General features: G+C 45.6%; 1 protein-coding gene across 3 annotated transcripts in view; it reads left to right on the top strand.

The window, feature by feature from the left end:
• The window catches only part of ITSN1 (intersectin 1), a 111358-nt gene that overhangs the window by 69334 nt on the left and 20666 nt on the right, over positions 1-21358 (top strand). For 2 of the 3 annotated variants that reach the window (XM_088160509.1, XM_088160511.1), the window contains 9 exons: positions 2587-2831; positions 4244-4403; positions 5647-5852; positions 6501-6583; positions 7862-8028; positions 11632-11677; positions 14881-15002; positions 16628-16757; positions 19991-20182. In XM_088160509.1, coding sequence (XP_088016635.1) covers positions 2587-2831; positions 4244-4403; positions 5647-5852; positions 6501-6583; positions 7862-8028; positions 11632-11677; positions 14881-15002; positions 16628-16757; positions 19991-20182 — 1351 coding nt within the window. The remainder of the gene's footprint in view (positions 1-2586; positions 2832-4243; positions 4404-5646; positions 5853-6500; positions 6584-7861; positions 8029-11631; positions 11678-14880; positions 15003-16627; positions 16758-19990; positions 20183-21358) is intronic. The other variant, XM_088160510.1, reaches the window with a different exon arrangement.

Raw genomic sequence — 21358 nt, forward strand, 5'->3', positions numbered from 1 at the left:
CAGGGTTTGCTTTTGATGCTGCCTTTGGCTCCTCCCTCAGCCCTCCTGTGTTTGTCCTGTGCTTCCAAAGGTCCCACTGGTGCTTTTCCTTGGGAAAGAGCAATTTGCAGGCTCAGGGTTAAGGTGAGGTGACATCAGGGCAGCTGATGAAATCCCTGCTCCTTGGTTGGAGAGCTGTCCTCACACAAAGGGAGATTCCCCACCCTGGAACTCAAAATTCTCACCCATTTCAGATCAGTGGTCCTGGCATGGAGGGAAAGAGGTGGCACCCAGAGAGCTGGGATGGATCCCAGTCCTGGATGGAGTCCTGGATGGGATCCTGGATGAGATCCTGGATGGGATCCTGGATGGGATCCTGGATGAGATCCTGGATGGGATCCTGGATGGAGTCCTGGGCTGGAATCCTGGATGGAATGGGGCTGGAATCCTGGGGTGGATCCCAGTTCTGGAATCCTGGCTGGAATCCTGGATGGAATTCTGGCTGGAATCCTGGGCTGAAATATTGGCTGGAATCCTGGGCTAGATCCCAGTGCTGGGATCCTGGGCTGGAATTCTGGGCTGGAATATTGGCTGGAATCTTGGATGGAATCCTGGATGGAATCTTGGCTGGAATCCTGAGCTGGATCCCAGTCCTGGAATCCTGAGCTGGAATATTGGATGGAACCCTGGACTGGAATCCTGGATGGAGTCCTGAGCTGGAATCCTGGGCTGAAATATTGGATGGAATCTGGGCTGGATCCCAGTCATGGAATCCTGGCTGGAATCCTGGGCTGGAATGGGGCTGGAATCCAAGCACACAATTCAGGAGTTGTCAGCTGTGGCTCTAAAGTACACTTGAATAAATAAAAACGATCTCCCACACGCTGTAATTCACTACTCAGGTGTACATTTAAAATCTGGTTGTATTTTGGAAAAAAAGAATCTGGGATTGTTGTTGGGACTTGTGGATGGTGGGTGTAAAAATTTAAGGAAATTGAAACAAAATAGCTTAAAAAAGATTCTTAGGAATTTGTTTAAACTTTCAGTATGGTTCTGCAAAACCAGATGTGACTTTTGTTTTGGATGAAGAAGAAACCAGAGCTGATGTGAATTATGAAGTTTAAATTTTCCTTCAAAGTGCCCTTTCAGGAGTGTACATAGAAAACTTAATTGGGTTAATAAGCAGAGATGTCCAAGGCAGTTTTAGAATTATTGCAGCTTCAAATCCTCTCCTGAAGAGGCTTTCACTGGATGGGTCCAAAACCTTTTGGTTGAGTTTGTTTTCCTTCTGCCTGGAGAATCCCAGTGGTTTCTCTGAGCCTGTGTGTCCCCTCAAAGCTGCTCCTTTTAGAGCATCTCCACATCCCACATTTGCCTTTGCAGTGCCCTCTGTGCCCTCTGTGTGTGGTGATTGCAGTTCCTGCCCCGTGGGGTGGCTGCTCCCTGTGTGGATGATGCTTTAATCCCTGAAGCTTTCATCCCTGTGTTCATCCTGCTCCACCCTCAGCTCTGCCCTTCCCTGTCCCATCCTGCTGCTTTCCCATCTCTGCTGCGCTGAAATTTTGCTCTGCACTGCAGGAAAAGCACATGGAGCAGGTCAAGCAGAAAGTGCTTTTATTTCTGGGATTGTCTTGGGCTGCCAGGGGCTGAGAGAGGAGGAGGGGGGACCCAAAACCTGCAGGAATGAGGGATTGGTTTGCACCAGAAGGGGAGAGTGGATGCAAATTCCAGTGGGAGGCACAGAGTCAGCAAATATCCCAGACAAAGGAATTTGTCAGCAGCAGGGACAGGGATCCATCCATGGCAGCAGGAAAGGGATTGGGATTGGGATTGGGATTGGGATTGGGATTGGGATTGGGATTGGGATTGGGATTGTGTCCCTGTGCCCCCTCAGGTGTGACCCCACCTGCAGAGCTGCCCCAAACCTGGATCCCAGCACGGGGAGGAGCTGGAGCTGCTGCAGAGAGCCCAGAGGAGGCAGCAGGATGAGCAGAGGGATGGAGCAGCTCTGCTGGGAGGAAAGGCTGGCACAGCTGGGATTGTTCAGCCTGGAGAGGAGAAGCTTTGGGCTGAGCTCAGGGTGGCCTTGCAGGGCCTGAAGGAGCTGCAGGAACCATGGAGAGAGACAATTGCCAAGGGATGGAGGGACAGCACCCAGGGAATGGAGGGACAGCACCCAGGGAATGGAGGGACAGCACCCAGGGAATGGAGGGACAGCACACAGGGAATGGCTTCCAAGTAGGATTTGATGGGATTTTGGGCAGGAATTGTTCCCAATTGGGAGGGGATGGGAAGGAATTCCCAGATTTGCTGTGGCTGCCCCTGGATCCCTGGAATGTTCAGTTCCAGGTTGGACATTGGGACAGTGGGAGGTGTCCCTGCCATGGCAGGGGTGGAGCAGGACAGGTTTTAAGGTCCCTTCTGACCCAAACCATTCCATGGTTTTGTGGTTTCAGTATGGAAAAAAAAAAAAAGAAACAACAAGCAACCATTGTCAAGCCCTCCTGCATTGCAAAAAGTTCATTCCTGCAGAGGAGATGGGTTGTTTTCAGTAAAATCTCTATTTTCAGGGTGTATTTATTAACTCTCTGACTTCTGTGTCTGCAGGTGGATGAAAGCCAGACTGGAGAGCCAGGGTGGCTTGGTGGAGAACTGAAGGGGAAAACTGGATGGTTCCCTGCAAACTATGCTGAGAGAATTCCAGACAGTGAAGTTCCAGCCTCTGCCAAGGCCGTGGCTGAGCCCTGTGCTGCTCCCAAGGTGTCTGTGCAGGAAAGCTCCACTGCCCTGGGGGCTGCTGCCCCTCCAGAGGCTCCTGCAGCAGCCAACAACTGGGCAGACTTCAGCTCCACGTAGGTGTGGGTGCTGCTGAGCCCCTCGGGGTGTGGGGTCCTGGGGAGCTCAGGGACCAGAGTGCAAATTAAAAATCCCTTCTGTGCTTTCTGTGGGAATCAGTTCAAAATTCAGCCCCCAGGGAGGATGTGGGCATGGGGGAAACCCAAGGTTCTCATTTCCCTTGGAATCACTGAATCCCACACTGGTTTGGGTTCAGGGGACCTCAAATCCCCCCCAGAGCCACCCCTGCCATGGCAGGGACACCTCCCACTGTCCCAATGTCCAACCTGGCCTTGGGCACTGCCAGGGATCCAGGGGCAGCCACAGCTGCTCTGGGAATTCCATCCCAGCCCCTGCCAGGGAACAATTCCTAATTCCCAAAATCCCATCCAGCCCTGCCCACCCTCACAGGGAACAATTCCTAATTCCCAAAATCCCATCCAGCCCTGCCCACCCTCACAGGGAACAATTCCCTCCTCATCTCCCACTTAAATTTCCTCTTTTTCAGTGGGAAGCCATTCCCCCTTGCCCTCCACTCCTCTTCTAATGAAAATCCCTCTCCAGCTCTCCTGGAGCTCCTTCTGATACTGCAGCCTCCCAAAATCCCTTTTTCCTCCATTAATTGCCACCAAGCCTTATTGAAGGCTTCCAACTTGCTTGGTTGAGAGACAATCTGTATTTGCTGCTGTCTAAGCAGCCTAAGGATTTATTGTTATGTATACTATGCTGATGGCAGAGATGACATGAAAAAGTTTTTGAATTCCTGACCACAGCATTATTAAAACTGATGGAATTTGAGCACATGCCCTACCCTGGCTGTCTTAACTCAGTACACTGGGCACTGAGACCAACTGCAATTCCTTGTCTTTTGGCCATGAAATCCATATTTATAAACTGCTATGTCAATAGGAGGCCCTGGCACAGGGTGCCCAGAGCAGCTGTGGCTGCCCCTGGATCCCTGGCAGTGCCCAAGGCCAGGTTGGACACTGGGGCTGGAGCAGTGGCATTGGATGGATTTGTAGCTCCAAACCCAAAACCATTCTATGATTCTGTGTCTAAAGGAAAGGGATGTGAGAGGTCAGGGATGTGCAGGGGGAAAGATTCCAAACCAGTTTTAATTCTTTTTATTTCTCTTTCCACTGTGTGTAATGCAGCCTGCACTGCTGGAACTTGTTTGTTGGGACACAGATGGGAATTAAAATAAAATCCTGTGCTTTAGTGGCCAGGACAAGGAGTTTGGGGGTTGTCTTTGAAGGTGAAGTTGTGTTTAACCAGAACTCGGTTGCTGCACCAGGAGTTCAGGTGCTCATACTCATGGAAAAGAAATTAATATAGAATATTGAAATATTTGTTCTGTGTGCCTTTTTTTGTTCCTACTATTAGAAACAGCAGAAATGACATCTTTCTTTTCTTTTTTTTTTCTTTGCAGCTGGCCATCCAACAGCAGTGAGAAGGCAGAGAGTGATAACTGGGATGCCTGGGCAGCTCAGCCCTCCCTGACCGTGCCCAGCGCGGGGCAGCTCCGGCAGCGCTCGGCTTTCACCCCTGCCACTGTCACAGGCTCCTCCCCGTCCCCTGTGCTGGGCCAGGTCAGCTCTGGCCCCACCCAAACCTTCTGAGCCACCGGAGAGCAAAGTGTGAACCTTGGCAGTGCATTCAAACACTCCCCTGACACAGGGACAGGGGGGACAGGGAGGGTCCCACCTGCAGAGCTGCCCCAAAACTGGGGAGGAGCTGGAGCTGCTGCAGAGAGCCCAGAGGAGGCAGCAGGATGAGCAGAGGGATGGAGCAGCTCTGCTGGGAGGAAAGGCTGGCACAGCTGGGATTGTTCAGCCTGGAGAGGAGAAGCTTTGGGCTGAGCTCAGGGTGGCCTTGCAGGGCCTGAAGGAGCTGCAGGAACCATGGAGAGAGACAATTGCCAAGGGATGGAGGGACAGCACCCAGGGAATGGAGGGACAGCACCCAGGGAATTCAGGGACAGCACCCAGGGAATGGAGGGACAGCACCCAGGGAATGGAGGGACAGCACCCAGGGAATGGCTTCGAACTGCCAGAATATTGGATATTAGGATGGAATTGTTCCCTGGGATGGTAAAGAGGGGCTGGGATGGAATTCCCAGATTTGCTGTGGCTGCCCCTGGATCCCTGGAATGTTCAGTTCCAGGTTGGACATTGGGACAGTGGGAGGTGTCCCTGCCATGGCAGGGCTGGCTCTGGGGGGGATTTGGGGTCCCTCCCAAGCCAAACCATTCTGTGGATCTTTGATCCATTGGCAATATCTGGGGCAGGATTTCACACAGAGCACTTTCTGCTTTGCTGGTCTGGGGTGGCTTTTTTAGATTTTTTTGGTCCAGGTTTGAGTCACTTCCTTTCTTGACTCCCATGAAACCTTCACTCCCCTGTGGGTTAAATGGAATAGCAATGGCAAAGCTTCCCAGCTGAATTCTGTCCCTCTGTTCTGGCATTTCCTTTCCCTCAGTGGAACAACAAACTGTTCTGGGAGCTCCTGTGTTCTGGGAAGTGCTGAACATCTGCCCCAGAGCAAAAAGGAATTGAAATGTGCCATGAGCAGCAAAGCATCATTTTCCATAAAATGGACTCCAAGTCCTGCCAAAGCAGCCTCAGAAAGGTTTACTACATGTGCATCTTAAGTAAAAGTAATTAATTTAATCCTGCTGCATTGATGGTGTGTGAACAGACAGTGTAAACATTTCTGGAATCCCTTTGGAAGTTTCAGTGCTGCTTTAGTTGAGCCAGAGCCTGTATTTGTTGCTGCCTCAGGATGTCACTGCTGAAGGTGCAGCATGACTGACTCCTGTCTCTTTTGCTGAAGGGTGAGAAGGTGGAGGGGCTCCAAGCCCAGGCTCTGTATCCTTGGAGAGCAAAGAAGGACAATCACCTGAACTTCAACAAGAACGATGTGATCACGGTGCTGGAGCAGCAGGACATGTGGTGGTTTGGGGAGGTGCAGGGCCAGAAGGGCTGGTTCCCCAAATCTTATGTGAAGCTCATTTCAGGCCCCATCAGGAAATCCACGAGGTATTTTATTTGCTTTTTCCTCTCCTTTACTTCTCTGCTGGGGTAAAAGGAAATAGGAAGAGCTGCACATTTGAATTTTAAAGTTCTACCCTGTAAAATTTCTTTTTTATCTGGAGGGTTTTGACTTCCAATCCTGCAAATTTGTGTCAGCAAGAAGAAAACTGAGCTCAGTTCTCCTTGTGCCTCACTAACAAAAGATTAATTAACCTTCTTAATTTGATGTGCATTGCAAGTGAAAAATGAGTGTATTGGACTTTCTGAAGTACAGTTCTAAGTCAGAGCTCCTCTCTGCCCAAAATTAAAAGGTATTCCTCAAATCTAAGTCTCTATTATTCTTGGAGGATTAAACATTGAAAATTTCATTTTTTGTAATGTGGAGGCAACATTAGCATTAGGAATGCAAATGAGAATGATTTTAGATAATTTCTTTTTCCTGAGGAAAATAAGGAGATGCAAAAGTTCTGTATTTAAATATGACCGTGACAAACCACTGGATTCAAAACTTTTATTTTGCACATTTACTGTCTCTTCTTTTAAAACCCAGGGGAGTTACTTGGGGGGTGCACGTGCATTTTCCAGTTTGAAATCTATTAATAATTTTTCTGAAGAGATTGAATTTTCTTAAATAACCATTATTTTCTTCTAAAGCATGGATTCTGGTTCCTCAGAAAGCCCTGCTAGTCTGAAAAGAGTGGCATCCCCAGCAGCCAAGGCAGCGTTGTCAGGGGAAGGTGAGTCCTGGCAGCCTCAAAAATTCTGTTTTTTACCAAAATCAGGAGTCAGATTGTGCTGTTCAAATCCATGTGCAAATCAGTTTGCCTCTAGAATAATTTACAATTATTATTATTATTAGACTGTTATTGTATGTTATGTCAAATATCACTAAAGATGTGAAAATATCTTTTGTAGTTTGTACTTTCTCCAATATTTCTATTTTTTTTTTTGCCATTATTTTGGTAACATTTTCTGCTCCAGAATGGTTTATTGTTATATGTTGGTGTCAGGAATTGGTAAATATTTTAATTTCCCCCAAAGCTCACTCGCAGTGTTTAATTAAAGCTCTTAATGAGTGACAATCACTCAGAGATCCTTGTGGGCAGCTCCATTTCCAGGCTGGAGCCTGAGGCACAGAATTCACAGAGATTTTTCTGGAGGGTTTGAAAAGGGGAATTCCTGGCACTTGTCACCTTTCATTTTGGGTGGAATGTCCCCACAGGAGTTCCCTGCACTGCAATCAGATTCATTAAATCCCAGGGGAGGAGATGAATTCATCTCAATGCAGGTTCCAGGTGAACTTTTGTGTCTTGTCCCTACAATTTCTAACTGCAGTTCCAGGTACAGTTTTAGGGACATTTACATTTAATTTACACCTGGCATGAGAAGCACAGAAAGTGAAAGGAGGGAAGAGCAGAGAAAAAGGAGAAAATCAATTATTTCCAAGTACAGCTGCTCTTGCTCAGTGAATATTCCAGGGAATCCCAAGTGCTTTGGGTTGGAAGGGACCTTAAAAATCACCTTGTTCTGCTTTTCCTCCTATTTGAGGAGAAGGAATTGTGGACATGCAGAATCCTGTCCCAGGTGGGATATCTCAGGTAAAGAAACACAACTTTTGTTTAAACACTTCCAAAAAGCTGTGGTTTTTTTGAAACAATAAAGCAGGGATTTAATATCTCCTGTTGAGAGCTTGAAGAAAAGCTCATGTGCAGAAGGTGATTTTTAAGGTGCATCCCATCATCAGCACAAACCAGAAACATGTTTAATATCTAAATAAATGATTTATATACATTAAATTATAATAGCAAATTATATACACCCCCCCTGAGGCAGCCTTTGGACAGATCCTATTCATTTCTGACAGACACACTTTTATTCATGAAATACTGATCTTTTGATGAGTAATAAATAATAAATTTGCCTTTTGCCTTGCCCTGACGTGGCTGAGGTTTTTGCAGAGGATCTCTGGGTGTTTCTCAGGAATTTCCCACGTGCTTTTATTTCCATTTTTGCAGAGTACATTGCCATGTACACCTACGAGAGCTCGGAGCAGGGGGACCTGACTTTCCAACAAGGTGACCTGATCCTGGTGACAAAGAAAGATGGTGACTGGTGGACGGGAACGCTGGGTGATAAATCAGGAGTTTTCCCATCTAATTATGTGAGACTCAAAGATTCTGAGGTAGAGAAATGTTTTCTTTGGGGTTGTAGTGGTAGCTGCAAGGCAGGGCGTCCTAAGGGGAAAGCAAAATCCAGTGCAGGTTTACTGACAGAGATTGGGGAAGGAAAAATAATTGCAATAACAATAATAGCTGCATTTTACAACTTTATGTTTGAAATAATTTGGGGGATCTTCCATTAAAATAATGCCAACATCAGTGGTGCACTTGGCAGTTTTTTAGACACTGATCAGAACAGCCATGATTGTTTTATTGTCCTGGTAAGTTTTTAATCCCTAAGCTGTATCTTATTGCCATTATTAAAAAAAAACCAAAAATCTTCAAAGTAATATTTCAGTCTATTACATTTTTTCCCTGTCATTTTTTTGCAATCAAGAACAAGTTCTGCACCCAAGCTTTGCTAACTACTGTGTTTATTTGACAGTTTTTGACTGAATAATAGAGATGTTTAATCGATGTCTCATCTCTTTTTATCTTGAAATAATTCCATAGAACACATCCTGGTTTTTTGGGATTTTTTTTCTTTAGGCATTCTAAAGAGAGATGTTCTCTCATTTATATGGCTTGAGAGGATAATTTATCTGCCAGGAGAAATTGTTTAGATTCAGAGTTGAGTACATGACTCGATGAGAAGGATTCTGGTTTATATCTCTAGAATAATGGGGAGTTCAATAAATAAAAATCAGTGGATTTGGGGGAATCTGGATGGTAATGCACAAGAGCACAGTGAAAGCCTGAGCACAGTCACTCCCTAAAAGCATTGGTGCTGCTGGAAAAGCCAGAGGATAAAACCTGCAGGCAAATCTGCAGCTGCAGGAAACCTTTCAAGAGGAAATTTCTGCAGTGTCAGGAAATTCCAACAGCATCCTCTGGGCCAGGATTGCAAACCCTGTAGGTTGGGATGTTGAATATTGCAGTCCTGGGAGAGAGGGGATTGGGACACTGGGGACAAACCCAGGTTCAGTTCTGAGTCCCCTTTTTCTCAGAGAGCTCAGTTTGGTTTTTCTGTCAGAGCACCTCACCCAAACCTGCTCCAAGTGCTCTTTTTGCTGGTGCAAATCCCCCCTTGAGCTCCAACCTTGATGAGAGAGGGAGGAGAAAAGCCAGAGCAGGTGCAGCCCCTGCCCCTGGGGTGTTGTTTCCATGCCAGGGGTGCTGTGCCTGCAGGGATTTCACAGTCCTGCCTCTCTGGGCACTCCCATGTGCTTGGACAGCTGCCTGGGCTTGGGAAATGTTCTGAAAAGAGAAATCATTTCGTGTGTTCTGCACTATTGACAGGCCCAAAGAAAAGCAGGGGTGATCCTTCAGCAGCAAGGGCACAGTTTCTAGAAATGACTCAAAATCTCAATGGTTTCTATAGCAGAAGAATTTTTAAGATTTGTTCTTCTGTGCCAGGCTGTGCCCATTCACCTCAGGGTGCTAAAATAAACCATTCCTTGTTCCTTCAAGCTTCAGTTTATTAAAAAAGGGGGAAAGTCTTTGTTCTGCAGAGGAACAATGGCCAATCCTGAGGGTTTTCCTTAGGGGAGGTGAAGGGATACAGGGTTTTATTCTGGACACTGGTGAGAATTCCCTCTGTGGGGATGGGCTTGGAAACACAACAATTTCAAGACATCTGATTATAAAACTTTGCACAGGGGTTCAGAAAATAATCCCTGAATGGATCAGGTTGGGATTTGAAGGGTCCTGCTGTCCAGCACAATTGGCAAGTCCTTGCTGGGGGTTATTAAATGGACAAAGGAAGTTTTGCTCTGCTGGCTCAGGAGACTCCATCACTTGTCACAGAATGGCCTGAGGTGCTCAGTGAGTGTCCCACGTGTGCAGGGGGACCCAGAGCAGGGCCTGTCCTCTCTGCTGCTTTTCCTCTCAGCAGAAGGAATAGGAAATGCTTCTCCATCTCCTGAGTAGGCCAGAAATGGGGACCATCCTAAATGCCTTATTTCTGAATTAATTCTTTATTGAAGTGCTGTGGGACTTTTCCATGTGTTCCTTCTGCTTTTGCACCGAGTGTTCAGAGAATCCTCAAAGACAATTTAGACTCAGTCTGGTGAGGGTGGATTTGAAGTTTCTATTTTAAAATCATCTCTCTGTTTCCCAGTACAGATAATGGCCCAGCCTGTTTGGTCTGTCCATGTTGGCTTCTAATCCAGCAGCGTGGCTGCTCACCAAGGCCTCTTTGGGAGGAGGGGTTCTCTGAAGGTCCAGGCACTTCCCTGAGGAGGGCAGAGGGTGTTCCCCTGCCAGAAACACTGCCCAGAGCAGAGGGAATTGCAGGAATCACCCAAACACTGCCCAGAGCAGAGAGGATTGCAGGAATCACCCAAACACTGCCCAGAGCAGGAGGAATTGCTGGAATCTCCCTGTCAGTCCATGGGGCTGTCCAGGCCATGTCCCCCTGTCCCCAGAGCTGCACTGGGGTTTGTCCCTGATCCCTGTGGGGCTCTCCTGGGTCCCCGCTCTGTGACCCAGCTCACAGGGGTGCAGGGAAGGCTGAGGATCTGGGGACAATCAGAAGAATGCAGGGAGGAGAGGAAGATTTGCTGCTCCTGGGGGTGTAACTGTAATAATGTGACAGTGATTAATCTGGAAGGAGCACTGAACATCAAGGCAAGCTGAGGGGGAATCTGATAATTCATTTTCTGGGTGGCTCAGAACCAACACACAGGTTTGAATGGCCCTTTTCTCTCAGCCACTGAGCTGTTCTTTAGTTACTCCTCAGTTCCATTTCTGCCACAATCCCCAAATTTTCACAGCAGCAGTTGATAGGGACAATATGGAGGAGGAAACTGTTCTTTTCCAGAGAGGATTTAGGATTCTGTGGAAACCTTCAGGTGATTTGATGTTGGCTCCAAGTTTGTAAGGAGGATCCTGAAGGTGAAGAGGGTGAAGTGGAGGGAGGTGGAAGTGTTGAAGGCAAGAGGACATTTCTGGCTCCCCAGCATTTCTGACACAGTGCAGTTTAGATTTAAGTTGCTCTTTTCCACCTCAGACCTCTTTACTGCAGGGCACAGAACTGGCAGTGGCCTGGGAGGAAACTGCAGGAGTTATTTAGGTTTGTCAGGTTTTTCCAGGATTTCTTGTGGCTGTTCAAAGCTTTTTTTGCTTCCCAATCCCTTGGATGCTGATGTCCATCCCTCACCTCACCCTGTCTGGGCACAGAGAATTTCTCAGGAATATTTGCAATCCAGCTGTTTGGAGGGATAAAAACTTCTATTATTGTTTCATCTCAGCTCCACAGAATTCCCATTCTGTAGATAAATGGATATGCAATTACAAATGGGATCTACTTGGGAATTACAGATGGGATCTACTTTAGAATTACAAATGGGAAATACTTTAGAATTATAAATGGGATCTGCTTTGGTATTTGCAGCCCATGAAAGGGAATAAAAATCTGCACTTCTGCATTGACAAATCATCCACTTCATGCTTGGTATTTATTCCCAGATATGTAAAATATGAAGGATTTCTGTAAGAACAGAATTTCCTGTGAGTTTTTGACTCCCATGCTTGTTGAGTGTGTTGAGTGCAGCTTTGTAAATCATTTGCATGGACTGGAGAAAGAAACCTGAGTGCTAAACTTGCATCTTGTTCTCCATTTCAAGGCTCCAGGAGCAGCTGGGAAAACAGGAAGCTTAGGGAAGAAACCTGGTGAGTCAAATATTGTGACAGCAACTTCTCTGTGTTCTTAAGTGTTCCATTCAATGGCAACAAATCCTTTTCCAGGAAAACAGAGTATGTTTGCTCTTGGTCATCTTGGAGTAATTTGCACTGATGAAAAGCATTATAAAATAACTGGAATAAATGCAGTTAATAAAGAATGTAACTGTAATAAAAGAATTCATCCTCTAATCATTCTAGCGTGTCAATCACTAAATAAATATAGCTAGAGACTAAAACTCTGCAAAAAAGTGAATGCAAACTTCCTGATGGATTGCTCAGCACAACAGTGGGAGCCATTCCCCCTTGTCCTGGCTTTGTCCAGCTCCCTCTCCAGGTTCCTTAGCTCTGAAAGCAGAGGAGAAATTTCTTATTAAATCCAGCAGGTGCTGGCAGGAGAGTGGAAGGTTTAAGGAGAGAAAAACCAAGAGCAGAGTCAGTGCTGGGTGAGGGCAAAGCCAGGGAGTTGTTGGGCCAGGAACGTGGTTCTGCTGCTGGAAAGGGCAGGGCTGGGTGGGATTTTGGGCAGGAATTGTTCCCTGGCAGGGTGGGCAGGGCTGGCACAGGGCACCCCTGGATCCCTGGAATGTTCAGTTCCAGGTTGGACATTGGGACAGTGGGAGGTGTCCCTGCCATGGCAGGGCTGGCTCTGGGGGGGATTTGGGGTCCCTCCCAACCCAAACCATTCTATAACTCCGTGGATTTGGGTGCTAATCCCAGATCCAGCCTTAAAGCACCTTCAGATCTCAGCTCCAGGCCTTTCCCTCCCCTGTCCCTGCTCAGGGAGGTTCTGTTGATTCCTGGGTTCCTTGCAGTGCCCCTGGATTGCTCCTCATCCTCCCCATGCTGCTCATTTGTATCTCTAATGCTTCTCTGATAGATTTTAATGTCCCTCCTGGTCTTTTCCTTCTAAATTTCACATCAATCATTTGATCATTTCCATGTTGACCTTCAGCTCTCTTTGTATCCTCCCTGCACCAAGCCCTCCCTCAGTTCCCAACTTCCAGGGTTTGTGGATTCCTCCAACTTTGGAATGAATCCCTAAAGGGATGAGGGAATGTCCTGGGAGCCACAGAGAAGGCCCAGCAGCAGCAACCCCACTTTGTGTGAAATTTTATGTGTGTGTGAAACTTAACTTTGTGTGTGTGAAACTTTGTGTTAAACTTTGTGTGAGTTAGAAAATTTGTGTGTGAAACTGTGTGTGTGTTAAACTTCATGTGTGTGAAACTGTGTGTGAAACTTCGTGTGAAACTTCGTGTGTTAATTGTTAATCTTTGTGTGTGTGAAATTTCATGTGTGAAACTTTGTTAAATTTATCTTTGTGTGTGTTAAACTTTGTGTTTGTGAAACTTTGTGTGTGAAATTTTATGTGTGAAACTGTTAGAAACAACTTCGTGTGTGTGAAACTGTGTTAAACTTTTTGTGAAACTTTGTGTGTGTGAAACTTTGTGTGTGAAATTTTATGTGTGTGAAACTTTGTGTGTTAAATTTAACTTTGTGTGTGGAACTTATGTGTGTTCAACTTTGTGTGTGTTAATCTTTGTGTGTGTGAAACATTCTGTGTGAAACCTTTTGTGTGTGAAACCTTGTGTGTTAAATTTAACTTCGTGTGTGTGAAACTTGGTGTGTGTTCAACGTTGTGTGTTAAATTTTGTGTGTGGAACTTTTTGTATTAAACTGTGTGTGTTAAACTGTGTGTGTCAAACTTGGTGTGTGTTCAATGTTGTGTGTTAAATTTTGAGTGTGAAACTTTTTGTATTAAACTTTGATTGTTAAATTTTGTGTGTGAAACTTCGTGTGTGAAACTTTTAGTATTAAACTTCGTGTGTGTGAAACTTTGTATTAAACTGTGTGTGTTAAGTTGTGTGTATTAAATTTTGTGTGAAACTTCGTGTGTTAAGCTTTTTGTATTAAATTTTGTGTGTGTGAAACTTTGTGTGTGAAACTTGGTATGTGTTCAATGTTGTGTGTTAAATTTTGTGTGTGAAACTTTTAGTAATAAACTTTGTGTGTGTGAAACTTTGTGTGTTAAAATTTTTATATTAAACTTTGTGTGTGTGAAACTTTTCATACTAAACTTTGTGTGTGTGAAACTTTTCATACTAAACTTTGTGTGTGTGAAACTTTTAGTACTGAACTGTGTGTGTGAAACTTTCAGTTGCACTTTTGTAGTTAAACTGTGTGTGTTGCCCTCAGCCTGCCCTTGCCTTGGGGACAGGGCTGAGCTGATTTTGGGAGGATTCCACAATTCCTGCAGCTCCTGTTGGAGCCAAACCTCCCTTAACCCTTTAGGGACCAGGAGGAAATCCAACTTTGGGTAATTCCCTGGAATTGGGAGCTCCCAGTTCCTCTGAGTCCCTTCCCTGTTCTGGGAGAGCCTCCATGGAGCAGAAATTTCCAGAGAAATCCTGCCTGAGGCATTGGGAAAACATTCATGGTTGGCTCAGGGGCTGAAAAATCTTCTGCCAGCCTTAATTGGCATCTCTTGGTGCAAATTCATTAATTTGTCATTGATGTGTCTCCTCTTCCCTAATTAGGGAGCTCAGTGCAAAGGTTTATTTACTGGAAAACACTGGAGTTTAAGAGCTGTACTCTTCTACTTCTTCTTCTTCTTCTTCTTCTTCTTCTTCTTCTTCTTCTTCTTCTTCTTCTTCTTCTTCTTATTATTATTATTATTATTATTATTATTATTATTATTATTATTCTGTCTCCTCTTCCTCATTAGGGAGCTCAGTACAAAGTACAAAAGTATTTACTGGAAAACACTGGATTTTAAGAGCTGTACAGTTCCTATTGTTATTATTACTATTATTACTACTACTACTACTACTACTATTATTATTACTATTATTATTAATGTGTCTCCTCTTCTTAGCTCAGTGCAAAGGTGTATTTACTGGAAAACACTGGATTTTAAGAGCTGTACAGTTCCTATTATTATTATTAATATTATTATTATTATTCTCTATTTCACACATTTTTGATCTCCTACCATAGAGCTGCTGCACGTCTGGTTTATAATTCATTTATTCCTGTAGTGCTCTGAACCCCTCATTGATTTTACAATTACCACATGCATTGATGGAAATACATCAATCCATGATAATTTTATGGGAAGAAATAACACATGTTGGATAAAATGTGGTCAGATTTTTTTTCAAATTAACCTTTTCTTTCCTCCTCTGCCTCAACAGAAATTGCCCAAGTTATTGCCTCTTACACAGCAACAGGCCCAGAGCAGCTGACTCTGGCTCCTGGCCAGTTGATTCTCATCAGGAAGAAGAATCCAGGTGGTTGGTGGGAAGGAGAGCTCCAAGTTAGTTCCTTTTTTTTTTTTTTTCCCTAGTAAAATTCCAGGAAAAAAAAGTTGTTTTTTAGTAGTTCAAAAAAAAAATACTGAATGTGTCAGTGGTAAATAAATTTTGATCATATTCTGCACTGCAGCACTTGCCAATAAAACACCTTTCCAAAAAACAGATAAAGCAATAAAACACCTTTCCAAAATAGAGATAAATCAATAAAACACCTTTCCAAAAAACAGATAAATCCAAAACACAGATAAAGAATAAAACACCTTTCCAAAACACAGATAAAACAATAAAACACAGATAAAGCAATAAAACATCTTTCCAAAATAGAGATAAACCAATAAAACACCTTTCCAAAAAACAGATAAATCAATAAGACACCATGCCAAAACACAGATAAATCCAAAACACAGATTAATCAATAAAACACCTTTCCAAAATACAGGTAAAACCCATAAAACAGCTTTCCAAATCACAGATAAAACAATAAAAAACCTTTCCAAAATAGAGATAAACCAATAAAACACCTTTCCAAAATACAGATAGACCAATAAAACACCTTTCCAAATCACAGATTAATCAATAAAAAACCTTTCCATGACACAGATTAATGAATAAAACAGCTTTCCAAAATAGAGATAAATCAATAAAACACCTTTCCTGGTGATTTTTTTTTTTCATTTTTATGGAGAAATCCTCTTCCAGGATTCCTTTGGGGTTTTCTCTCACTAGCTTTGATGCTGCTGGTAATTTTTAGCTTTAAAGACTCTCCATTAAATGTATTTTAAGACAAAAAAGAAATTTCTGCCACAGTTATCACAGGCTCTGGAACAATTAAATTCTGGTTGTGTAAATACTCCTGTGTAAGTTTAGATACTTGAATGTCTTACATGTGGTTTTACAATTGGGTTTTATTTTATTTATTTTATTTTGTTAGCAATCCCTGACTGTTCTTTTTTATTCTCCTGTTCCACACTTGGGGGTCAAAGTGAAAGAAAAATAAGGCAAAAGTTTTAAGCATTACATTGCTGGTTTAATGCAGTGTTCAAAAAGATCTTAAATTATCTAAATAGATTTTAGATCAATGTTTTCTTTTTCAGTACAGATTAGGACAGGGAATAAATTAGTTCAAGAACAGTAAATCCTTTAGATGACTTTTTTCCCACCAAAGTTAACAATCTGTTTTTAAGAGGCAAAATTTTCCTTGCCCAAAATGCCAACCTTGTTCTAACACAAACAGAATAATCAGTTAAAATCATTCTTGGTACTGAGTTCAAAGCTGGGATTGAGGGCTCTGGAAGAACCTTTCTTCTGTAAGGGCTTTGATGGATTTGATTTGGGGAAATAACAGGGTGAGGTTTCCTGCTTTGGTGACACAAAGCATTGAAAATGTTGGATATATTTCTATAAAAGAGATAAGAAAATTAGATTTTTAATCTCTGTTTAAAGTGCCACAATCTGGAGATCTATTGATCTGTAACTCTTTACACCATGAATAATTAAAGCCATTAATAAGATTGTGTGTTAATATTCTAATACTCATGCAGTGCTGCAGAGCCAGCAGAGTTTTTTTCCTTTTTCCTTTTCCCTGCTGGGCGGAGCTCTGGGGGCAGCCCCGGGCTGTGCTGAGCAGCCTCTCCCTGTGCAGGCCCGGGGCAAGAAGCGCCAGATCGGCTGGTTCCCTGCCAACTACGTCAAACTGCTCAGCCCTGGCACCAGCAAGGGCACCCCCACCGAGCTGCCCCGGCCTGCAGCAGCCTCAGGTGAGCCCTGGTACCCTGCCCTGGCACCCTGGCACCCTGCCCTGGCACCCTGCCCTGGCATCCTGGTACCCTGCCCTGGTACCCTGCCCTGGCACCCTGGCACCCTGCCCTGGCACCCTGCCCTGGTACCCTGCCCTGGCATCCTGCCACCCTGCCCTGGTACCCTGCCCTGGTACCCTGCCCTGCCCCCTGTGCCTCTGCTGGGTCTTCAGCTGTGAGGGGTGGGTGCTCCAGAGCCTCTGCATCTCCCATCCCATCCCAAATCCCATGCCATATCCCATCCCTGATCCCATCTCAAATCCCATCCCATCCAATCCCATCCCACTGATCCCATCCCAGATCCCATCCCATCCCAAATCCCATGCCAAATCCCATCCCATCCCAAATCCCAAATCCCAAATCCCATCCCAAATCCCATCCCATCCCCTCCAATCCCATCCCATCCAATCCCATCCCACTGATCCCATCCCAAATCCCATCCCATCCCAAATGCCATCCCATCCCATCCCTGACTCAGAAGCTCTGGGATGTGTCTCTATCCCCAAACCAATCCAATCCATCCCTGCACTGTGGGACAGGAGGTTTGGGATGTTCCTCCATACCAAAACCACCCCATCCCTGCACTGACTGTGGGACAGCAGCTCTGGGATGTGTCTCCATCCCATCCCAAATCCCATCCCAGCGCTGCCTTGCCCTGACTGTGGGACAGAAGCTTTGGGGTGTTCCCCCATCCCATCCACTGATCCCATTATCCCATCCCATCCCATCCCACTGATCCAATCCCATCCCATTATCCCATCCCATCCCATTATTCCATCCCATTCCATTATCCCATTATCCCATCCCATCCCATTATCCCATCCCATCCCACTGATCCCATCCCATTATCCCATCCCATCCCATTATCCCATCCCATTATCCCATCCCATCCCATCCACTGATCCCATTATCCCATCCCATCCCACTGATCCAATCCCATTATCCCATTATCCCCTCCCTGGGCAGACAGGACTGGAGAGGCTCAGGAGGGTCCAGGGCTGCTGTCCTGCTGCAGCCTCTGTGTGTCCTGGGGTGAGCAGGGACAAGCCCCCCATGGGGAGGGACCTTCCTGCTGCACGTGAGGGTTCATGGAGGGACCCCGGAGCCACCGAGCACCCACAGGTCACAGAAGCCCAGCATGGATGGGCTGGAAGGGCCTCTCCACATCCCATTCCATGGCCCTGTCTGTGTGGAGCTGTTGGTTGTTCTAAAGACCCAGAAAATGCCTTCTCTAAAGCCTCCTGCCATTCAGGGTTACAATGGTAGCTCAGCATTGAGACTTTTACAAGGAAATATGAGATTTTTTTTTTAATATATTTCTGAAATTATTTCAGGTTTGACAATCTGGGACTTTCCCTACGTGCTAAATTTTACAGAATAAAATTTTAGCACTTTTTGCATTGCCTGCAAAACAGCAAAATCTTAATTAAACTGTAATTTTTAAAAAAAGAGAGTAGCTATTAGGCAAATTGAAGTAAGTTGCTGGCTTGTTGCAAGGATGAAAATAAAAGCAAATTTTAGGATTAATCAACTGGAGAGAAGCTGCCAGCAAGGCTCATTAAGAGAAGTCTGATGTCTGGTGGGAAAAACCAGAAGCCCTGTGGCCTGGCAAAGAGAAAGCAGCAGAGAAATAGAGGAGATTCTTTATTTAATTAAACAGTCCTGCTGCTTCAGAGAATTGAGGGAGCTGCTTTGTGAGGAGTGAGCAGAACCAGCTGTATTCTCTACATTGGATGAGTTCCACTGCAAGGAAATAGAAAATCCCTGCTGGAACCAGTGCTGGGGGCCTGGATGGCCTGGGATGCTTTTTGTCCAGTCCTGGTAATTTTCTCTTGGATTTTCTAAGATTTTTTTGTTCTGAAAACCTCACTGGGACAACGAGGACGTCACCTTTGGCTTTCTTTTGGATTATGCAGCTTCCAATAGTGGAAATTCAAATATGTCCCAGTTTTTCCTGTTCCCTGACCAGTGCTGGTGGGGGCTCCAGGGACCCCCTGGCACAGTGGGAGGTGTCCCTGCCCATGGCACTGGATGGGCTTTAAGGTCCCTTCTAACCCAAGCCCTGCTGGCATTCTGTGAAATTTTGGGGGATTTTTTTTTTAACCCCTGGAGTCAGTTTGGGGGGAGCTGAGCTGAGCCCCAGGATGGGCTCAGGGCACTGCAGGGTCCTGGAGCTGTTCTGAGCTCTGGGCAATGTGGGCAGGGATTTAGGATGGATTTTAGGGCAAGGCTCTTCCCCCAGAGGGTGCTGGCACTGCCCAGGCTGCCCAGGGAATGGGCACAGAGCTCCAGGAGCTGCCAGGGATGCCCAGGCTGGGATTTTGGGGGTGGATCAGGGCACCCCCAGAGTCCTCCCCTCTCAACCTCTTGACCCAGAGAGAAAAACCAGCAAAAAAAAAAAAAAAAAAAAAACCCGGCTGCGTGGGAGGTGACATTAGGGAGTGGGAGGTGACATTAGGGGGTGTGTGGAAGGTGACATTAGGGGGTAGGAGGTGACATTAGGGGGTGTGTGGGGTGACTGGGAGGTGACATTAGGAGGTGTGTGGGGTGTGTGGAAGGTGACGTTAGGGAGTGTGTGGGGTGTGTGAGGTGACTGGGAGGTGACATTAGGGGGTGTGTGGGAGGTGACGTGAGGGATGTGGGGTGTGTGGGGTGTATGGGGTGTGAGGGGTGTGTGAGGTGTGTGGGAGGTGACATTAGGCGGTGTGAGGGGTGCGAGGGGTGTGTGGGGTGTGTGGGGTGTGAGGTGACTGGGAGGTGACATTAGGGGTGTGAGGGGTGTGAGGGGTGTGTGGAAGGTGACATTAGGCGGTGTGTGAGGTGTGAGGGGTGTGTGAGGTGACTGGGAGGTGACATTAGGGGTGTGTGGTGTGTAGGAGGTGACATTAGGCGGTGTGTGGGGTGTGAGGGGTGTGTGAGGTGACTGGGAGGTGACATTAGGGGGTGTGAGGGGTGTGAAGGGTGTGTGGTGTGTGGGGTGTGTGGGAGGTGACATTAGGCGGTGTGAGGGGTGTGTGGGGTGTGAGGGGTGTGTGGTGTGTGGGAGGTGACATTACGGGTGTGTGGTGTGTGAGGTGACTGGGAGGTGACATTAGGCGGTGTGAGGGGTGTGTGAGGTGACTGGGAGGTGACATTAGGGGTGTGAGGGGTGCGAGGGGTGGCTGCAGCCCCCAGGTGAGCCGTGTGTCCCGCAGTGTGCCAGGTGATCGGCATGTACGACTACAGCGCCCAGAACGACGACGAGCTGGCGTTCAGCAAGGGCCAGATCATCACGGTGCTCAACAGGGAGGATCCCGACTGGTGGAAGGGGGAGGTCAATGGCCACGTGGGGCTCTTCCCGTCCAACTACGTGAAGCTGACCACGGACACGGACCCCAGCCAGCAGTGTGAGTGTCCCCGGGCACTGCCAGCCCCGCAGCTCCTCCTGTGCATCCCCCCTGCTCTGCTCTGCTCTGCTCTGCTCTGCTCTGCTCTGCTCTGCTCGCTTCTGCTTTCGTTCCCATCCCCACGTTTTCCCTCCCCAAACCCCCCGCCCAATCTTTTTTTTTTTTTAATTTTTTTTTTAATTTTTTTTTTTTTTTTGCTCCATGCCTTTGCCTCATTTTCCCTAGCTTGAATTTGCTCATTTGTTTTGTTTTGCTTATGTGTTGTTTTCCTCCTTTTTCTAGGAATCATATGTTGTCCATCCCCCACTCAGGCTTGAAAGTCCTCAAAGAGACCCACTATCCCATAGCAGTGCCCAAGAGGGATGATGGGAGATGCAGCCTTGATCATGTGCCTTCCAGCATGATCATCTACTGCCTTCTGAGTCAAGAACACACTGCACAGCAGTTTTACCTCATTTCACATTTAGTTGCATGGAATCGCAATGGTTGGGTTAATTACCGACAAAATTAAACTGATTCAAAACAAAAAAAAATACCGACAAAACAAAACAAAACCACACACACGCAAAAAAAAAATAAAAAAAAATCAGAGGATAGTGGGTCCTTTTGTGGCTTTCAGAGTTACCAAACTAATTTTTCCACCTTTGCACAGGTGCTTTTGGTAGTTTTAAAAATTATTTTTTAAAGAGATATTTTAGCCTTTTAAAGGAAAAGTATAAATTAAATTTCTTCATTGCGATTTTGTTTGTGCAAAAAGACCCACTATCAAGGAATGCTGCATGTGCTATTAAAATTGTTCCAAATGTCCATGAATTGGAGACTTTATGTATCTTTCTTTTTTATTGTTCACTTGTCCAGTGTTGTCAATATGTCTTTTTTTAATTATTATTTTAATTTTTTTTTGTTTGGTTTTTTTTTGTTTGTTTGTTTTTTTGTTTTTTAATTACAAAAGAACAGAAGGAGTTAAATCAGTTTAAGGAGGTTTAAATGTGCCCAGTTCCAGGTATTTTGTTGTAGTTCCTGTACTGTTTGTACCAGGTGTTGTTGTTGAGTGTGTAACCCATTGTGGAGAGGGGAAATGCCCAGAGGCAAACCCGGGGTGATTTTTTTTTTTTTTTTTTTTTACCCAGCTCTGTTGGTTTGATTTTGCACATTATTGTAGCTGCAAACAGTGAG

Source organism: Sturnus vulgaris, chromosome 2 (assembly GCF_052056855.1).
Source record: "Sturnus vulgaris isolate bStuVul1 chromosome 2, bStuVul1.hap1, whole genome shotgun sequence".
Taxonomy (NCBI): domain Eukaryota; kingdom Metazoa; phylum Chordata; class Aves; order Passeriformes; family Sturnidae; genus Sturnus; species Sturnus vulgaris.